Genomic DNA, 17,567 nt, shown 5'->3' on the forward strand with positions numbered 1-17,567 from the left:
TGATCTGGCAGTGGTGTGATCGCTGGCGACCCAAATCAGAGGTCTGGAATGACGACTGGACGCCAGACTAATAGAGGTCTTGGAGAGCCTGCTCAACCTGTGAACTTCAATTGGGATTCTGACAAATCATATCAGAGCCCTGGAAGACAGTCAGGACAGCCAACACTTGGGTCATCATAAAAAAAATTGATAGACAAGTTGGAATATCTGGAAAATTACAATCGGTGCAATAACATGACCACTGGATCCCCGAAGTGTTGGGAAGGGAGTGATTCAGAGGACCCCTAGCCATAGAAAGGGCTCATCAGACATTCGGCCCCTGTCCCGCCCCAAATCAACAACCGAGGCCAGTTTGTAAGCAGTCAAGACAGGGAAACAGTGCAAAGGGCAGCAATGACCTGATCAAAAGAGACAGAGGAGCCAGTGGAATTCCCGGAGTGGGGGGTGGTGGGGGGAGAAAGGAAGATTGATGTTCTTCCCCGACCTATGTCCTGCGTTGCTAAAACAAAGAAAATACTGAGAGTACGCGATGCTGTACCGGCCACCCTAAAAATCATGCTACATGGAGGGGAGAGGAAGCATTTCAAGGAACCACATGACGTTTGTTATGCGCCCAGGAGCTACCAGAAAGTAAGAAAGCCTGCAAAAATACAGGCTGAATTGAACCCCCTGAAAGAGCCATGGACAGAATCTGAGAAACAATGAGACAAAATGAGGGGCGGGGTGCATCATTACAGTCCTATAATTATTGACTCACAAAAACAACCAAGGCAATTGAAGTTATTGTTGGACAAAGTAGTTGGGGTTTTGACAAAGTTTTGCAACGATTGGAGGGAATGGAGGGTTATATACTTTTCCTTGTTTTTTTTAAAAAAGTGTAAATGGGGAAAATAATGGGAGCTCAAGGTGAAAAAGGCTACACAAGGCTGCAGTGCAGAGTAGGTGAGAGAGATGGTACACAAGAAGACTCAAAATAGGAGGGAAAATGGCACAGGAGCAAAGAGGAGAGGCACCAAAACAGAAGACGGGGATATTTTGAATGTTTTCCTTGTTAACTTTGGCATGTTGGGATTTTTTAAGGTTTACTTTATTTCATCTAGGCTTGTTTATGGAGGGGGGGGGGGAAAGGAAGGACAGAATTTTGCTTTTCTCATGTTTATCTTTATTCATTCTCCTTGTGGCTGGTGTGGACGTCGGCATGGAGAGACCATGAACGATGGAAGGGCGTGATGAGGACGCCATTCAAGACAAACAAATGAGGGTGCTGTGAAGGTGAAAAGATACAAAAATACAAATGAATAAGACTATCAAATTTATTAGTATTAATGGGAATGGCTTAAAAAGACCCATAAAAAGGAAGCGTCCTGGCACACCTTAAAAAACTGAAAGCAGATAATATTGTTACAGGAAATGCACTTGATGAAAAGGGAACATGATAAACTCAAAAGGGAGTGGGTGGGGCAGGTATTCTCCTCCTCCTTCAGTTCCAAGGCTAGGAGGGGTAGCCATTTTAATACACCATCTCCTGGTGATGGTGAAGCTACAGACCCAGCCGGAAGATTTATAATGGTGCACTGCCAGCTATATTCAGAACCATGGACATCACTAAACCTCTATCCACCAAACTTTGATGATGAGCAGTTCATGCAAAATGCTTTCCTAGGGGCTGCAGAGTGTAAACAGAACATATTAAATGATGGAGAATTTCTGCCTGGACCCTATTCTTGAGAAGACAACGATGAGGTCCAAGGCAGCAAAAACAACTCTGGCCTTTATGAAAGAATTAAATTTGATAGACATATAGAGAGAGGACCCCTTGACTCTCACACCAGAATTGATTACTTTTTGATGTATCAGATTACTCACTGCTGACCTTCCACATAAAAATGCCTGACAAAACAGGCACAAATGCATATAGGTGGCTCCTTAATGCTATGTTGTAAGGGGTCATGTTGCTCTGTTTTGTGAAACAAATTTGCCCCTCAACTAATAATAAATTCTTAATCTGGGACACAACATAGGCCTACCTAAGGGGGAAAATAATTTCGTACACAAAAATTATTAAAAAAACCTGAGGTGGAGACATTAGAATATCAAAATCTGGGATCAAATGAGAAACATCAGGAATTGGAAAATAAGAAACTAAAATACAACACTCTGCAAACAGAGTGGAAAAAAAACCTCGTGATCCAGGCAAAGATTATGAATTAGGCAACAAAAAAAAAACCCACATAAAATACTGGCATGGCAACTGAGAGCAGAGGAAATGTTAAGGGCAATTAATGAAGTTCAGTCCGGGCCGGACTCAATAACACACAGTCCAAGAGAAATTAATGACACCTTCAAAACTTATGAGAAATTGTATAAATCTGAGGCACTAGAGTGATGAATAAAATTGAGGAGTTCTTGGCAGGGATTGAGCTGCCGAGATTGGTCCAGGAAGACCAGACGGAATTAGATTCCCAACTTTCTAATGAGGAAATTGAATGGCCCTTGGGAACCTTGCAAACAACAGCCATCATTGTGGTGATACCTAAAAAAAACAGGGACCCAATGATGCCATCCTCATACAGATCTATCTCACTATTAAATACAGACTATAAAATAATAACCAAAGCTTTGGCCAACAGGCTGGGTTGATGCCTTCCCAAACTGATAGATCTAGACCAAATGGGGTTCATCAGGAAGAGGCACTCTGCCAACTGTTACAGAGTCCAGAGGACCCCAAAAAACAGCAGCAATAGATATGCACAACACAGGGTTACATAATTAAAAACAACTTTTGTTTAAATTTGTGCAAGAAAACTGAATTGAACTTTTAACATTACTTATCCTACCCAACTACTTAACCCCCCTCCCCCCTCTAATACTAAGCGCAGGTGTGTGTAATGTATATTTAAGATTAGAAAAGTTCTTTGGATCACAGCCCAATTTCACTGGTTGCAGGTAATTCTTGTACTGTGCACAGAAGTTAGCATTAACAAAGTTCACCAGTCTTTGGTGCTGAACAGGCAAATGGTTACCACTCAGGAGGGTTCTTGCTGGTTGTCAGAGAGATTCCTTTTCCAGGACATCCGCAACTTATTCCTTCTCAATCAGTCTTGCTGATGAAACTTGTCCCTTCAGGGTTCTCCAGATGATCCTCTTTCTTTCAGGTCACTTTTTACACTGCCGGTCTTCTCTTTTGACCAGGCAGCCTTCCAAAGTTTGCCAGCTTGTCCCTTGAACAGATTTCTGTCTCTGTTTCACACCCTCCCCCTCTGAGAGCAAAACTCTTCTCTGCCTGTCTGCAAAGATCACATGTTCTCCCAGGCAAGCTGCTGTCCATACTTTGTTGCCTCCTGCAAAAAGCATTCTACAAAAGTCCTGCAAATATTCTGTTTTAAAATGCGTGTGTGCAAGCTGCTCTAACAATTCCTCCCAAACCACCTCTAAATACTCTTGTCACACAACAACTTAAGCAGACTATTTAATATCATACATTTTGCACAGGCAAAGCATGATCCAAGTATAATAGTCTCACTAGATGCAGAAAAGGCCTTTAATCGGCTAGAATGGCCTTTCCTCTTTAAAGTTCCGGAAAAATTTGGAATGGGGCAAACGTTTGTTAACTGGATAAAAACAATACATGACATGCCATGGGCAAAAGACAGTACAAATGGACAAACATCACCAACATTCCCTCTTAGTAGGTCCAGCAGGCAGGGCAGTCCTGTCTCCAGGGCTCTTTGTCTTAGCAATTAAACCATTGGCAGAGGAAATCAGGAAAGATCCATTGATAAAGGATTCAAAGTTGGTCAGTGCAAGCACAAGATAAATTTAACGCCAGATGATGTGTTGCTGTACCTGACGGACACGGCTGGGTCTTTGCCAAAGTTACTCACATACTGGAGGACTATGGTACAATATCAGGCTACAAATCCAACATGGAAAAAAAGCAGTATCATGCCAATGAATAAATACCAAAGAAATAGCAGAGGGCAACTTAATGAAATGGGAAGGGTCAACTGCATAAAGATGAAGGTGATGAAGAAAGATTTCTGGATTTTTTGGTATGTTGCTTTTTGTGATTTTATTTAATACCTGGTTTAGATCTTCCCAAAACTTTTCCACTTTCTCACATGCCCAAATTGCATGTACTGTTGTTCCCGTTTCCTTCTTACAATGAAAACATCTGTTTGATATGTTGGGTCCCATTTATTTAACTTTTGGGGCGTGTAATATAGCCTGTGTAACCAATTATATTGTATCATGCGTAACCTCGTGTTTATTGTATTTCTCATAGTTGCGGAGCATAGCTTTTCCTATGTTTCATTCTTTATCTTTATGTTTAGATCTTGTTCCCATTTTTGTTTGGGTTTACAGCTTGTTTCCTCGTTCAATATAAGAAGTAAAGAACTTGGACTCGATTTGGATGGAGCACAAAAAAGATTTATTATGATAGCCTTAGCTGTAGCAAAAAAATGTATTATGTCAACCTGGAAATTAGAAGACAGCCTGAGAATACAGCAATGGTACATAGAAATGAATATTCCATTGAAAAAAAAGAACATATGATTTAAGAAATCTTCTTTTCTTTTCTCTTTCTTCTTTGGCTTGGCTTCGCGGACGAAGATTTATGGAGGGGGTAAAAAGTCCACGTCAGCTGCAGACTCGTTTGTGGCTGACAAGTCCGATGCGGGACAGGCAGACACGATTGCAGCGGTTGCAGGGGAAAATTGGTTGGTTGGGGATGGGTGTTGGGTTTTTCCTCCTTTGCCTTTTGTCAGTGAGGTAGGCTCTGCGGTCTTCTTCAAAGGAGGTTGCTGCCCGCCAAACTGTGAGGCGCCAAGATGCACGGTTTGAGGCGATATCAGCCCACTGGCGGTGGTCAATGTGGCAGGCACCAAGAGATTTCTTTAGGCAGTCCTTGTACCTGTTCTTTGGTGCACCTCTGTCACGGTGGCCAGTGGAGAGCTCGCCATATAACACGATCTTGGGAAGTCGATGGTCCTCCATTCTGGAGACGTGACCCATCCAGCGCAGCTGGATCTTCAGCAGCGTGGACTCGATGCTGTCGACCTCTGCCATCTCGAGTACTTCGACGTTAGGGATGTAAGCGCTCCAATGGATGTTGAGGATGGAGCGGAGACAACGCTGGTGGAAGCGTTCTAGGAGCCGTAGGTGGTGCCGGTAGAGGACCCATGATTCGGAGCCGAACAGGAGTGTGGGTATGACAACGGCTCTGTATACGCTTATCTTTGTGAGGTTTTTCAGTTGGTTGTTTTTCCAGACTCTTTTGTGTAGTCTTCCAAAGGCGCTATTTGCCTTGGCGAGTCTGTTGTCTATCTCATTGTCGATCCTTGCATCTGATGAAATGGTGCAGCCGAGATAGGTAAACTGGTTGACCGTTTTGAGTTTTGTGTGCCCGATGGAGATGTGGGGGGGCTGGTAATCATGGTGGGGAGCTGGCTGATGGAGGACCTCAGTTTTCTTCAGGCTGACTTCCAGGCCAAACATTTTGGCAGTTTCCGCAAAGCAGGACGTCAAGCGCTGTAGAGCTGGCTCTGAATGGGCAACTAAAGCGGCATCGTCTGCAAAGAGTAGTTCACGGACAAGTTTCTCTTGTGTCTTGGTGTGAGCTTGCAGGCGCCTCAGATTGAAGAGACTGCCATCCGTGCGGTACCGGATGTAAACAGCGTCTTCATTGTTGGGGTCTTTCATGGCTTGGTTCAGCATCATGCTGAAGATTGAAAAGAGGGTTGGTGCCAGAACACAGCCTTGCTTCACGCCATTGTTAATGGTGAAGGGTTCAGAGAGCTCATTGCTGTATCTGACCCGACCTTGTTGGTTTTCGTGCAGTTGGATAATCATGTTGAGGAACTTTGGGGGACATCCGATGCGCTCTAGTATTTGCCAAAGCCCTTTCCTGCTCACGGTGTCGAAGGCTTTGGTGAGGTCAACAAGGGTGATGTAGAGTCCTTTGTTTTGTTCTCTGCATTTTTCTTGGAGCTGTCTGAGGGCAAAGACCATGTCAGTAGTTCCTCTGTTTGCGCGAAAGCCGCACTGTGATTCTGGGAGAATATTCTCGGCGACACTAGGTATTATTCTATTTAGTAGAATCCTAGCGAAGATTTTGCCTGCAATGGAGAGCAACGTGATTCCCCTGTAGTTTGAGCAGTCTGATTTCTCGCCTTTGTTTTTGTACAGGGTGATGATGGTGGCATCACGAAGATCCTGAGGCAGTTTACCTTGGTCCCAACAAAGCTTGAAAAACTCATGCAGTTTGGCATGCAGAGTTTTGCCGCCAGCCTTCCAGACTTCTGGGGGGATTCCATCCATACCTGCTGCTTTGCCACTTTTCAGTTGTTCGATTGCCTTATATGTCTCATCCAGGGTGGGAACCTCATCCAGCTCTAGCCTTAGGGGCTGTTGAGGGAGCTGGAGCAGGGCGGAATCTTGGACTGAGCGGTTGGCACTGAAAAGAGATTGGAAGTGTTCTGACCATCGGTTGAGGATGGAGATCTTGTCGCTGAGGAGGACTTTGCCGTCTGAGCTGCGCAGCGGGCTTTGGACTTGGGGTGAGGGGCCGTACACAGCCTTTAGAGCCTCGTAGAAACCCCTGAAGTCGCCAATGTCCGCGCTGAGCTGTGTTCGTTTGGCGAGGCTAGTCCACCACTCATTTTGGATCTCCCGGAGTTTGCGCTGAAGATGGCTGCATGCGCGACGGAAGGCTTGTTTCTTCTCTGGACAGGACGGCTTTGTAAGGTGAGCCTGGTGGGCAGCTCGCTTCTTTGCCAGCAGCTCCTGGATTTCCTGGCTGTTTTCGTCAAACCAGTCCTTGTTTTTCCTGGAGGAGAAGCCCAGTACCTCTTCAGTGGATTGCAGTATGGTAGTCTTCAACTGATCCCAGAGGGTTTCAGGGGACGGGTCCGTGAGGCGGGTTGCATCGTCGAGCTTTGCTTTGAGGTTTGCCTGGAAGTTTCCTCTCGCTTCGTCTGACTGCAGGTTTCCAACATTGAACCTCTTTCTGGGGGCTTTATTGTTCCTGGGCTTTGGTTTGAAGTGAAGGTTGAGCTTGCAGCGAACCAGCCGGTGGTCAGTGTGGCATTCCGCGCTAGGCATGACCCTGGTGTGGAGCACATCTTGTTTGTCACTTTCTCGCACCAGGATGTAGTCCAGGAGGTGCCAGTGTTTGGATCGGGGATGCATCCTGGTGGTCTTAAGGCTGTCCCTCTGCTGAAAAAGGGTGTTTGTAATGACAAGCCGCTGTTCTGCGCAGAGCTCCAACAGGAGGCGCCCATTGTCGTTGCACTTGCCGACGCCATGCTTGCCCAGGATTCCTGGCCAGGTTTCTGAGTCTTTGCCGACACGAGCGTTGAAGTCGCCCAGGATGACAACCTTGTCGGCTGTAGGGGTGCGTTGGATGAGGTTGCGCAGGTCGGTGTAGAACTTGTCCTTTTCTGCTGGTTCCGCCTGGAGGGTTGGAGCATAGACACTGATGAGGGTGATGTGACGCTTGTTCTGAAGGGGGAGTCGCATGGACATGATTCGGTCCGAGAGGCCTGTCGGAAGGTTTTCGAGTTTGGAGGCAATGAAGCTCTTGATCATGAAGCCTACACCAGATAGGCGTCGTTCATCCGAAGGCTTGCCAGACCAGTAGAGTGTGTAGCCCGCGCCGCGTTCTTGGAGGCTGCCTATTATTTAAGAAATAACATCACAGTATTCGAACAAATTTGGGAACCGTACATGGAACACAACAGAGGAGTCCTACCATGGACGTCCACCGCCTAAAATGACAGGAGAAGAAGACGAAATGAACTGACCCAGTGTGTAAAAGTAGAAGACACAAATTTCTTGTTTATTTTCATTGTGCGATGACATTGTTTAATGGGTTTAATGTATCATATAGGTTGAACATTGAGTGGGTGGGGGGGGGTGAAGGAGGGAGGGAAGGGAGGGGGGAAAAGGGGAGAAAATGACACTGTGTATATTCAAGAGGGAAATGTGTGTATTTTGGTTAGTATGGATTATAGTGTGAAAAATAAAAAAATTTTAAAAAAAGATGAAGGTGATGCCGGGACTCCAACACCTCTTCCAATCTTTGCCATTTCCATTTTTAAGGCATTGAATGGCAATAAGGAAATATTTTTGGAATGGGAAAGCATCCAGAATGGCCTTGAAAAAAACTGATATGGCACTACAGCTTGAGGGGGCTAAGGTTGCCTAATTTTTAGAAATATTATCTAGCAGCTTTGTCGAGGTTCCTTGCATCCTTCTTTGAGGAAGGGGAACCACCCACTTGGGTGCAAATGGGATTGTATGCAATGGGTGAAGAGGACGGCAAAGGATTTCATATGCAAATGGGACGTCAATTAATAGCAACAAAAAAAAAGAATAAACCCATACTGAAAGACCTGATTAAAATCTGGCACAAGATCAAAGATTGTATTGGAGAGAAAGTGGAAATATTGCCTAAGGCACCACTGATTCAAAAGAATTGAAGCCCACGAACAAGGGCAATAAAATCTTGGAGACTTGGCACCAGCAGGGGATCTGACATATTTTTTAATTTAAAATTTTTTTTCACACATATTAATCAAAATACACACATTTCCCTCTTGAATATACACAGTAGCATTTTCTCCCCTTTTTCCCCCCCTCCCTCCTTCCCACCCCCCTCCAAACCAATTAAATATTCAACATATACAAGACAATAAACCCATTAAACAATGACATCACACAATGAAAATAAACAAGAAAATGGTGTCATCTACTTTTACACACTGGATCAAGTAATTTTCTCATTCTATCATTTTAGGGAGTGGAGGTCAGAGGCAAGCCCTCTCTGTTGTTCCATGTACAGTTCCCAAATTTGTTCAAATAATGTGAGTTTACTTTTTAAATTATATGTTATTTTTTTCAATGGAATACATTTATTCATTTCTATATAACATTGCTGTATTCTCAGGCTCTCTTCTGATTTCCAGGTTGACATTATACATTTTTTTGCTACAGCTAAGGCTATCATAATAAATCTTTTTTGCGCTTCATCCAGTTTGAGGCCTAGTTCTTTACTTCTTATATTACTTAGCAGAAAGATCTCTGGATTTTTTGGTACGTTGCTTTTTGTGATTTTATTTAATACCTGATTTAGATCTTCCCAAAACTTTCTCACATACCCAAATTGCATGTACCGTTGTTCCCGTTTCCTTACGGCGAAAACATCTATCTGATAATGTTGGATCCCATTTATTTAACTTTTGGGGCATGATATATAGCCTGTGTAACCAATTATATTGTATCATGTGTTACCTCGTATTTATTATATTTTTCATAGTTCCAGAGCATAACTTTTCCCATATTTCATTTTTTATCTTTGTTTAAATCTTTTTCACACTTTTGTTTGGGTTTATAGCTTATTTCATCATTTTCTTTCTCTTGCAGCTTGATGTACATGTTTGTTATAAATCTTTTTATTATTGTTGTTTCTGTACTTCCTTCTGGTAATCTAAGTCTGCTTCCCAATTTGTCCTTTAAGTAGGTTTTCAGTTGGTGGTATGCAAACATTGTACCATGAGTTATTCCATATTTGTACTTCATTTGTTCAAATGATAATAAATTATTTCCCAAAAATCAATTTTCTATTCTTTTAATTCCTTTTCTCTCCCATTCTCTAAAGGAAAGGTTATCTGTTGTGAAAGGGATTAGTTGATTTTATGTCAATAATAATTGAATACTGCTATGAAGGGAGACAGCTTATGTCTTTTGAGCAGCTAAGGGGCAAATACAATTGGTCTTTTGGGACTTTTCACTGTTTCCTCCAATTAAGATCATTTCTACGAGACAGGTGGGGCTCCACAATGACCCCACCTCCACCTAGTGAGGTTGAAGGGTTACTTTGACTGGGAAAAGCACTCAAATTTATTTCAATATACTCAGTACTTCAAGGTGAAAACCCCAAACAGGGACTATGCAGATCAAATAAAAGATGGGAGTTGGACCTGGTCCTGCGCAAAGGTAGACCCATTTTGGCAGGATTTAACTAGAATAATTAAGGTAACCTTCCCGCTGAATCCAACATTGTTTCTACTAGGGAATCTTACAGACATAAGCTACAAATTAACCAAATTCAATTTATATTTATATCTTTGGCTATAGCAAAAAAAAATGCATAGCAATGACCTGGAAGTCTGTCTCCCCTCTTTATTTCATTATCACCAAGTGGATTACCAAGATGCATAGCTGTATTCCCATGGAAAAAAAATTACATATAATGTTAGGAACTGACACAGCACCTTTGCTAAAATATGCCAGCCATATCTGCAGAACACAAATGTAGCCACTCCCTGACAAAAAGACAGAGAATCACCAATAGATGGATTAAGAAAAGTAACTATACAAGGGGGTGGCTCCACACCTTCTATGGATACACACTGGAAGCGCCGACAGCACACCCAACCTCTCCTTTCTTCTCTCCCACACACTCACTGACACTCTCTTGTTATTTCTACTTTTTCTTCTCTCTCCGGTGGGTTGGGGGGGGGGGGGGGGGGAGAAAAGAAACATTGTATATATGTAGATTGCTGGAAGATATTGATATGTTCTGTAACAGTCAATGATATGTTTTCCTGCTTTAATAATGGAGAATCAAAAATAAAAGTAAATGACCAGACTGTGGCGGCCCATCGCAGCCCCCTCGGGTTGCCTTACAAAATGAAGGACAAACGTGACGATCCAGCAGGCTGCTTGAGGCCCACAGCACTGCCCTCCAATTGGCCACAACTAAAGGAGCCTAACTTGGCCTATCAAGGAAAGTGGATTGCAAATCCACCAATCAGTGCTGAGGGGGTTTGTCCACGTCCCTCAGCTTGAGAATAAAAGCAGGACTGTGAGCCCAATAAAGACCAGTGTTAACTACACTCAACTGGGATTCGTGTCGTTCTTTCTGGGAACACAGTGTTCCTCCTGCGCTATAGGCAGAGCTATAGCTCGTAGCAGCTAGCTACAAGATAATGTTTCAGACTAGGGCCTTCTATCAAGACTAATACAGTTTATTTTCTTTAAAATGCTCATGTTCAGCTTCCTTCAAACACTATCTAATCAGTAGCTGAGTCACACAAAGCTAAATTTTACCAGAGAACCAAGGATGATGGAACAAGTAGGATTGCCACAAATTTCCACAGTATTTTAATAGAAATCAAAACGTTTAGTGTGGGTTCCTATAAGATGCATACGAATAAAGGAATGAATTTTGGCTCTGATGCCCATAAGGATGAAGAGACAACTGACAGTTCATGTACGAGGGAATTAGTAAAGTATCTCCAAATCCACCAAGCCAAAAAAAATTCAAAATAGCAAACAGTGGAAAAAATGGATAACCTCAATAGGTTAGATACCATTTGGAGAGTTGATAAAGGATCTTGACTGTAAATGTTGAATGACAATTTCTCTCCTGGATACAGCTGGACCAGAGTTCTTCCAACTTGTTTTGCTCAGATTCCAGCACTTCAGTCCTTGTGTTTTCCTAATAAATCTAAATATGCTACATTAAATGTTCGACCTTCTTAGCTCCATAACAAACATCAGACAGGATCTTCCCTTGACAAGTCCATACTGACTGTCCATGATTAACCCATACCTTTGCAAATCCTGATTTATGCTGCCCCTCAGAATTTTTGCTCATAATAGGCCGTGAGCAATGCTGAATTGACTGGCTCACAGTTACTGGATCAATTCTACTCTACTTTTAAACAATAGTAACTTATCTGCCCCTTTCCAGTCTCACCGTTTCTCACCTGTAGTGAAAGGGCAATATAGTCAGAGCCTTACTTTTTTCTCCCTTGTTTCATTTAACACCAGACATACAGTACTTCAGCTTGGCTTGGTCATTTATCCACTTTTAACATAACGAAACCTTACATCTTTCCACTTCAGTGTCTATGTTATTATTTTTCACAAAGATATGTATTCATAAATATTCATCAATTCTGCTTCTTACGTTGCTGTTCTGGTCTCCAACTGAATCCATTCTTTCCTTTCTAATCCATGAACTTGTCCATTATTTTCTAATCCTTCCTCACACACCCTCTATTCCTTCCTGATTTTCTAAGTTTTATCCTGGAACTTGGATTTCTGCCATACATTTGCCCGATTTTAGGCATTCCTGATGAATGTTTTCAGCCAAAATATTTTCCATGAATGCTGTGTGACTTGTGCTGCTCCAGTATTTTTGTGCATTGCTCTAGTTCCCCAGCATCTGTAGAATCCTAATTTATAGCCATAACTTCCTTTTTGTTCTTATTATCAGATGTCTTCCACACATATGGGGCTCATAATTGAGAGTTCTGCTATTAAAAAATATACCCATTTGTCCCAACCTTGAACTATCTCATGAGTCACCATTTTAACACCAACTGACCTTCATCTACTTTCGTACAATTATATCTTGTTAAAGACTTTCATTTCTGATATATTTTTGTCCTTTATTATATTAAAATTAAATGAATTATGATCACCACCTTCAATACATTCCCTCATTATAATATTTTTGTCAACATTTTCTAAACATTGGCTTGCTACATGATTAAAAAATTTCTCTAAAATGTACTTCAAGAATCCTGCTTCCTTTATGCTTTCTTCTTTGGCTTGGCTTCGCGGACGAAGATTTATGGAGGGGGTAAAAGTCCACGTCAGCTGCAGGCTCGTTTGTGGCTGACAAGTCCGATGCGGGACAGGCAGACACGGTTGCAGCGGCTGCAGGGGAAAATTGGTGGGTTGGGGTTGGGTGTTGGGTTTTTCCTCCTTTGCCTTTTGTCAGTGAGGTGGGCTCTGCGGTCTTCTTCAAAGGAGGTTGCTGCCCGCCGAACTGTGAGGCGCCAAGATGCACGGTTTGAGGCGAGATCAGCCCACTGGCGGTGGTCAATGTGGCAGGCACCAAGAGATTTCCGTATTTATTCCTTAATTGTTGAAATGACATCAATTTACCTTGTTCATAGCAATCATCAATATTTATTGCCTTTATGAAACCAAATATTTTAAAATTGATTATCTTTAGTAAAAGGTATGAGATTATTTTGAATCAAGGGTGTCTTAGGCGATATACGTCCTTTTGTTCCAATTTCATTATTTGATATTAATCAAATGTTTAACAATAGTGTTTCTTTAATGCTGGTTATTAACTTTAAACCTCATTTATATATAAATTCCTCTGCTAATTTCTCTACTATTTTATCCAACTCTATTTTGACCCATGCCAGAGGCTGCTTTAATACCGTCACAATTCATGTTATAAATCCTGAAACCCCAAACTATCACTACCATATTAACTTTTGCAACATTTTTGTTCTGCATGGTTACCAAGCAACTATAATGCAGAAATAAATGTTTACTCACTTGTTTTGCTGAAAATGAAGTTATACATCCATTTTCCAAGAGATTAAGTATTTCTGACATATCAGTGGGCCTAATGGGACTGTAAAACAACAAGGAGAGAAACAAAGTTGAAAGTAAACACCAAATCAAAATCAACAAGCTCCATACATTCAAAATAGCAAAAGTATGGAATTGAGAAATTTAGCAATCCATTACACCATTTAGGCTATTGGTTTATTAATGTCACAGCATGGATATTCAATAGTTCATCTGTGCCATAAATTTGAGATTTTATGATCTTTCATTTTTAAACATGAAAAAAATGAGGTCTCTAGTTTTTTGGCAGATTATGATTTAAAAAAAAATGCAGGATAAGGTTAATTATTTTTTGATTTAGAGATGCAACATGGTAAAAGGCTATTCCAGTCCATGAGTCTGTGCTGCTTAAATACACTAATTAGCCCCATAAATTTTTAGAGGGTGGGAGGACAACAGGAGCACCCAGAGGAAACCCAAGCAGTCACGGAGCGAACGTACAACTCCTTACAGATAGTGCCAGATTCAAACCCGGGTCACTGGCACTGTAATAGCATTGCATTGGGTTTTATTTTCTAGGCATTTCTAAAACTAGAATGATAATGACTACCACAAAGATAAACTGCTAGATCACACCTAAATGTGATTTGATACTTTTCTGCACATTTTATTCAATTACTCGGTTTTCTGTGAGGTTTGCAAAAAAAAAATACCAGTTAGCACTTGTTCTAAATGCATCTATATAAACGCATATAGTAAGATGCAAATGATATGGACAATACTTACAATGCAACCACAATATGAATGATAGCCCAAGAAAAATACTGAATACCTGCCATAGTTATAAGTGCAAAAGAAATGTACTGTAAATTATAGAATGACAATTATTTTCACCTCACCTTTGGTTTACTCTGAGATTATTTTGTTTCAAAAGTGCCACGAAATCATTAATTACCCAACCAATTACTTTCTTTGGACTGGCCTGGGTCTGTTCTACCACACTTTCAAAAAACTGCACAAGTCCATCTTCATTCTGCAAAACAAAGTGATAAAACTGCAAAGTTGCACAAAATATTCCCTCAATATTTTTAACCTCCATAACCTTCCTCTTGAAAATATTTATTGAGGAAAAAGTGCCATAATTGGTGAAGCAGGCAACAGTAATCAAGTCCATAGTCCCTTTCACACTTGCAAGTGGTCCCAGGAATTAACGACTCATCGGCCTAATAAGAGTCTAAAGTGAAAGGAAAATATTTTCAACGCCAGGGTGATGATGTCATCTCACGCTGGGGAAAGCGTAGAATGGGCAATTGCATTCTGGGATGGAAATGACCCAAGTTTTTGTGCGAGTGCAGGAACTTGAAGGAAGATTAAAATGAAGATAGAAACTTTGCTGTGGGACGGTTGCAGCGGGAGAGAAAGGAAATAAATAGCAATAACGGACAATTTTTAAACAGCGTGGGAAAGTTGGTAGCGCTACAGCACACTATAAAGACTGTGGGAAAAATCAATGGCGGACCTGACTTCCCAGAATGCTGTGCAGCAGAGAAACCCCCTCCATGAGTGCACCATGCATGCAGCCGTGCATACAGCCCTTTCTCTGCTACATAGCATTCTGGGAGGGCAGGTCCACCATCGTTTCCCCCCCACCTCCCCACAGTATTATATATTGTACGTGATAGTACTCCCAACTTCCCCACATTGTGTAAATTGTACGAGATAGCGCTAACTTACCCATGGTGTTTAAAAATTGTCCACTACTGCTGTTTGTTTTAGCACTTACCCACAAACCCTTATAAACGTTTATATAGATCAGAACAACAGAGGCTGAAGGGCTGTACATAAAGCTTAATTATGTTATGATCAATTTAAAATCAATACAAGATCATAATACATTGATCAGGATTTAGGGCAGGTCCATCATTGCTCAATGCATCACGACATCACAGGTAGAACAGTCCTAACTCCGGGGATGGTTCCTTGCAAACGTGAATGCGTGCAGTGTCCCAGTTAAGAATGCTCAAGTGTGAGCAGAAAAAAATGCCACTCCTATCCCAGGACACCAAATGGCCGATTTAGTGGGTCGCAAAAGGGGCTTAAGACTACCATGATTGCTAGCAAGGTTCACGGCCAGATGTTTGTTAATCCAGCTATAGGTTTATGATTTTAATCATGGTCAGCCATTCAAACATAGATGGCAACATATGGTTTACATGGGCTGTCAGTCAATAAACCAGTCAATACAATTTCAGTATTCTTCTGTTGATTTATAAAGTTCAGAATTTCAATGAACCCTAATCTCAAAATCCATCCTTTTAATCATCTCCCCAGTGTCAATGATTAGGCTTCATTAAAATTGTGATAGGACAATAATAAAAATTTTATACAAAAGATGGAATTACTCAAGTGTCAGTCAATTAATGGAAGACTTACTAAAATTTGCTGTCAAGAAATGTTCTTGTTTCATATAGTAAATGAGTTAATAAAAGGAATTACACATTGCAAGTTTCAACATCAATTCCAAATACTTACCATCAAGGTAAAGCTGTGTTCAACAAGAATACCATATTTTTCCACCAGCCTTCTTCTTTTAACATTAGGAAGCTCAGGCAGCTGTTCACGAATATAGTCAATATTCACCACTTGGTGAGGATTTACATTTGAAGGTAGAGTTTCATTGTCATAAATAATCAATGGAGGCAAATTTGGCTCTGGCATAAACCTTAAACATTTGGAAAACATTTGTAAACTTAAAACTCATGAGATCCATTTTAAATGAAATCATTATTTATTGGGAGGATGTCAAAAATCATTGTTTGCACAATATTGTCGGACTATTCCTACAAACATTAAATTGAAATATCACCAAATATTATATTTCCCCGCTTCATTAGTTAAGATTACAACTTTTTATTTACCAATGTCATGACAAATAACTTAACATTGAATGATATAGATGTGCATAATTCCAAAAATCAATGGCAAAAATAGCAAGAAGATTCTATATTATGAAATCAAATGTATACAAAGATTACTTGCTGGAAACTAATTTGACTGCTTGAAAACTCAACTGAAAAGTCAAGATTAAATGCCTTGTACTTAAACAATCCCATAAATCACTATGTTAACGAAAACAGAAAAAATTTAACATGTACATTATTCAACAAATTACTTGTAGCTCACGTAAAAAATGCGCACAAAATCAATTAAGCAACAAATCCATTAGTCAATACTGATTAATACCACCAACACCTGGTCTTTTGGTTTCTTTGTCTGCTCTTTCTAATGAAAGTTGAAAAAAAAACTTCTAAATGCTATTGTTTTGTTATATTTTAATGTAGTAACAATTTTATAACAACTTTTCACTATTATGATCAGAATAGATATAATCCATATACCAGTCTGAAAGTCACACGGTAATGAAAGAAAATACCAACTGTGAGAAATTGAAGTTTTAACTTCATTGATTTGCAGCTAGGAATTTAAAATAAAAACAAACGGAATTTTACTTATAATATTTTCTGGAATAGACTTCAATTTACATGATCTTAAATTTCAACAGTTGTTTTCATAATTATGTAAAATATTCTATTAAATGCTTGCTCCAAAAGCATTCGTTGCCATCCATTTTAAACTATATGAATCTATGCAATACCTCAGTATCCATAGCAGACTGGTAACATGAACAAATGGCTATAGTGAAGAGTATCAACTCAATTTTAATTGAAAAATATTGCAACATAGAAATGATTTTCTTTAAAAATCACCCTCCAAGTTTATAACTATCAAGAAATACTGATGGCAGTCTCAATTGATTAAATACGTTTTCTCCACTGATTACCTGTAGTCTTGTTTTCTCTCTTTGTCTCTCATAAAGATGGTCTGCCTGAAAAAAAAATGCACATTTTTCTAAAAATTAATTGCTGAGTTGAAAAGTAATCTCTAGTACAGGGGTGGCCAAACTTGCTTAATGTAAGAGCCACAAACGATAAAGCTCAGATGCTTGAGAGTCGCAGGACAAGAACAAAATTCACAGACATTTTTATTGTTACATACACATTTTGTAATAAAAATGTTATATAAATTTTAAGAAACGCATATTAAATACAATATTTATTTAAGCATGCAGTTTTTAAAACTATTAATTTGTATTAGTTTCAATCATCACTAAGACAAAT

At 40.5% G+C, this 17,567-nt stretch overlaps 1 protein-coding gene across 3 annotated transcripts in view; it reads right to left on the minus strand.

Annotated features, from left to right (window-relative positions):
- Positions 1-17,567, minus strand: part of gatb (glutamyl-tRNA(Gln) amidotransferase, subunit B) — a 39,521-nt gene that overhangs the window by 4,481 nt on the left and 17,473 nt on the right. For all 3 annotated transcript variants that reach the window (XM_069926455.1, XM_069926454.1, XM_069926453.1), the window contains exons 8-11: positions 17,231-17,275; positions 15,922-16,111; positions 14,289-14,422; positions 13,375-13,453 (exon numbers count right to left, since the gene is read on the minus strand). In XM_069926455.1, the coding sequence (XP_069782556.1) occupies positions 13,375-13,453; positions 14,289-14,422; positions 15,922-16,111; positions 17,231-17,275 (448 nt within the window). The remainder of the gene's footprint in view (positions 1-13,374; positions 13,454-14,288; positions 14,423-15,921; positions 16,112-17,230; positions 17,276-17,567) is intronic.

Source organism: Narcine bancroftii, chromosome 3 (assembly GCF_036971445.1).
Source record: "Narcine bancroftii isolate sNarBan1 chromosome 3, sNarBan1.hap1, whole genome shotgun sequence".
Lineage (NCBI taxonomy): Eukaryota > Metazoa > Chordata > Chondrichthyes > Torpediniformes > Narcinidae > Narcine > Narcine bancroftii.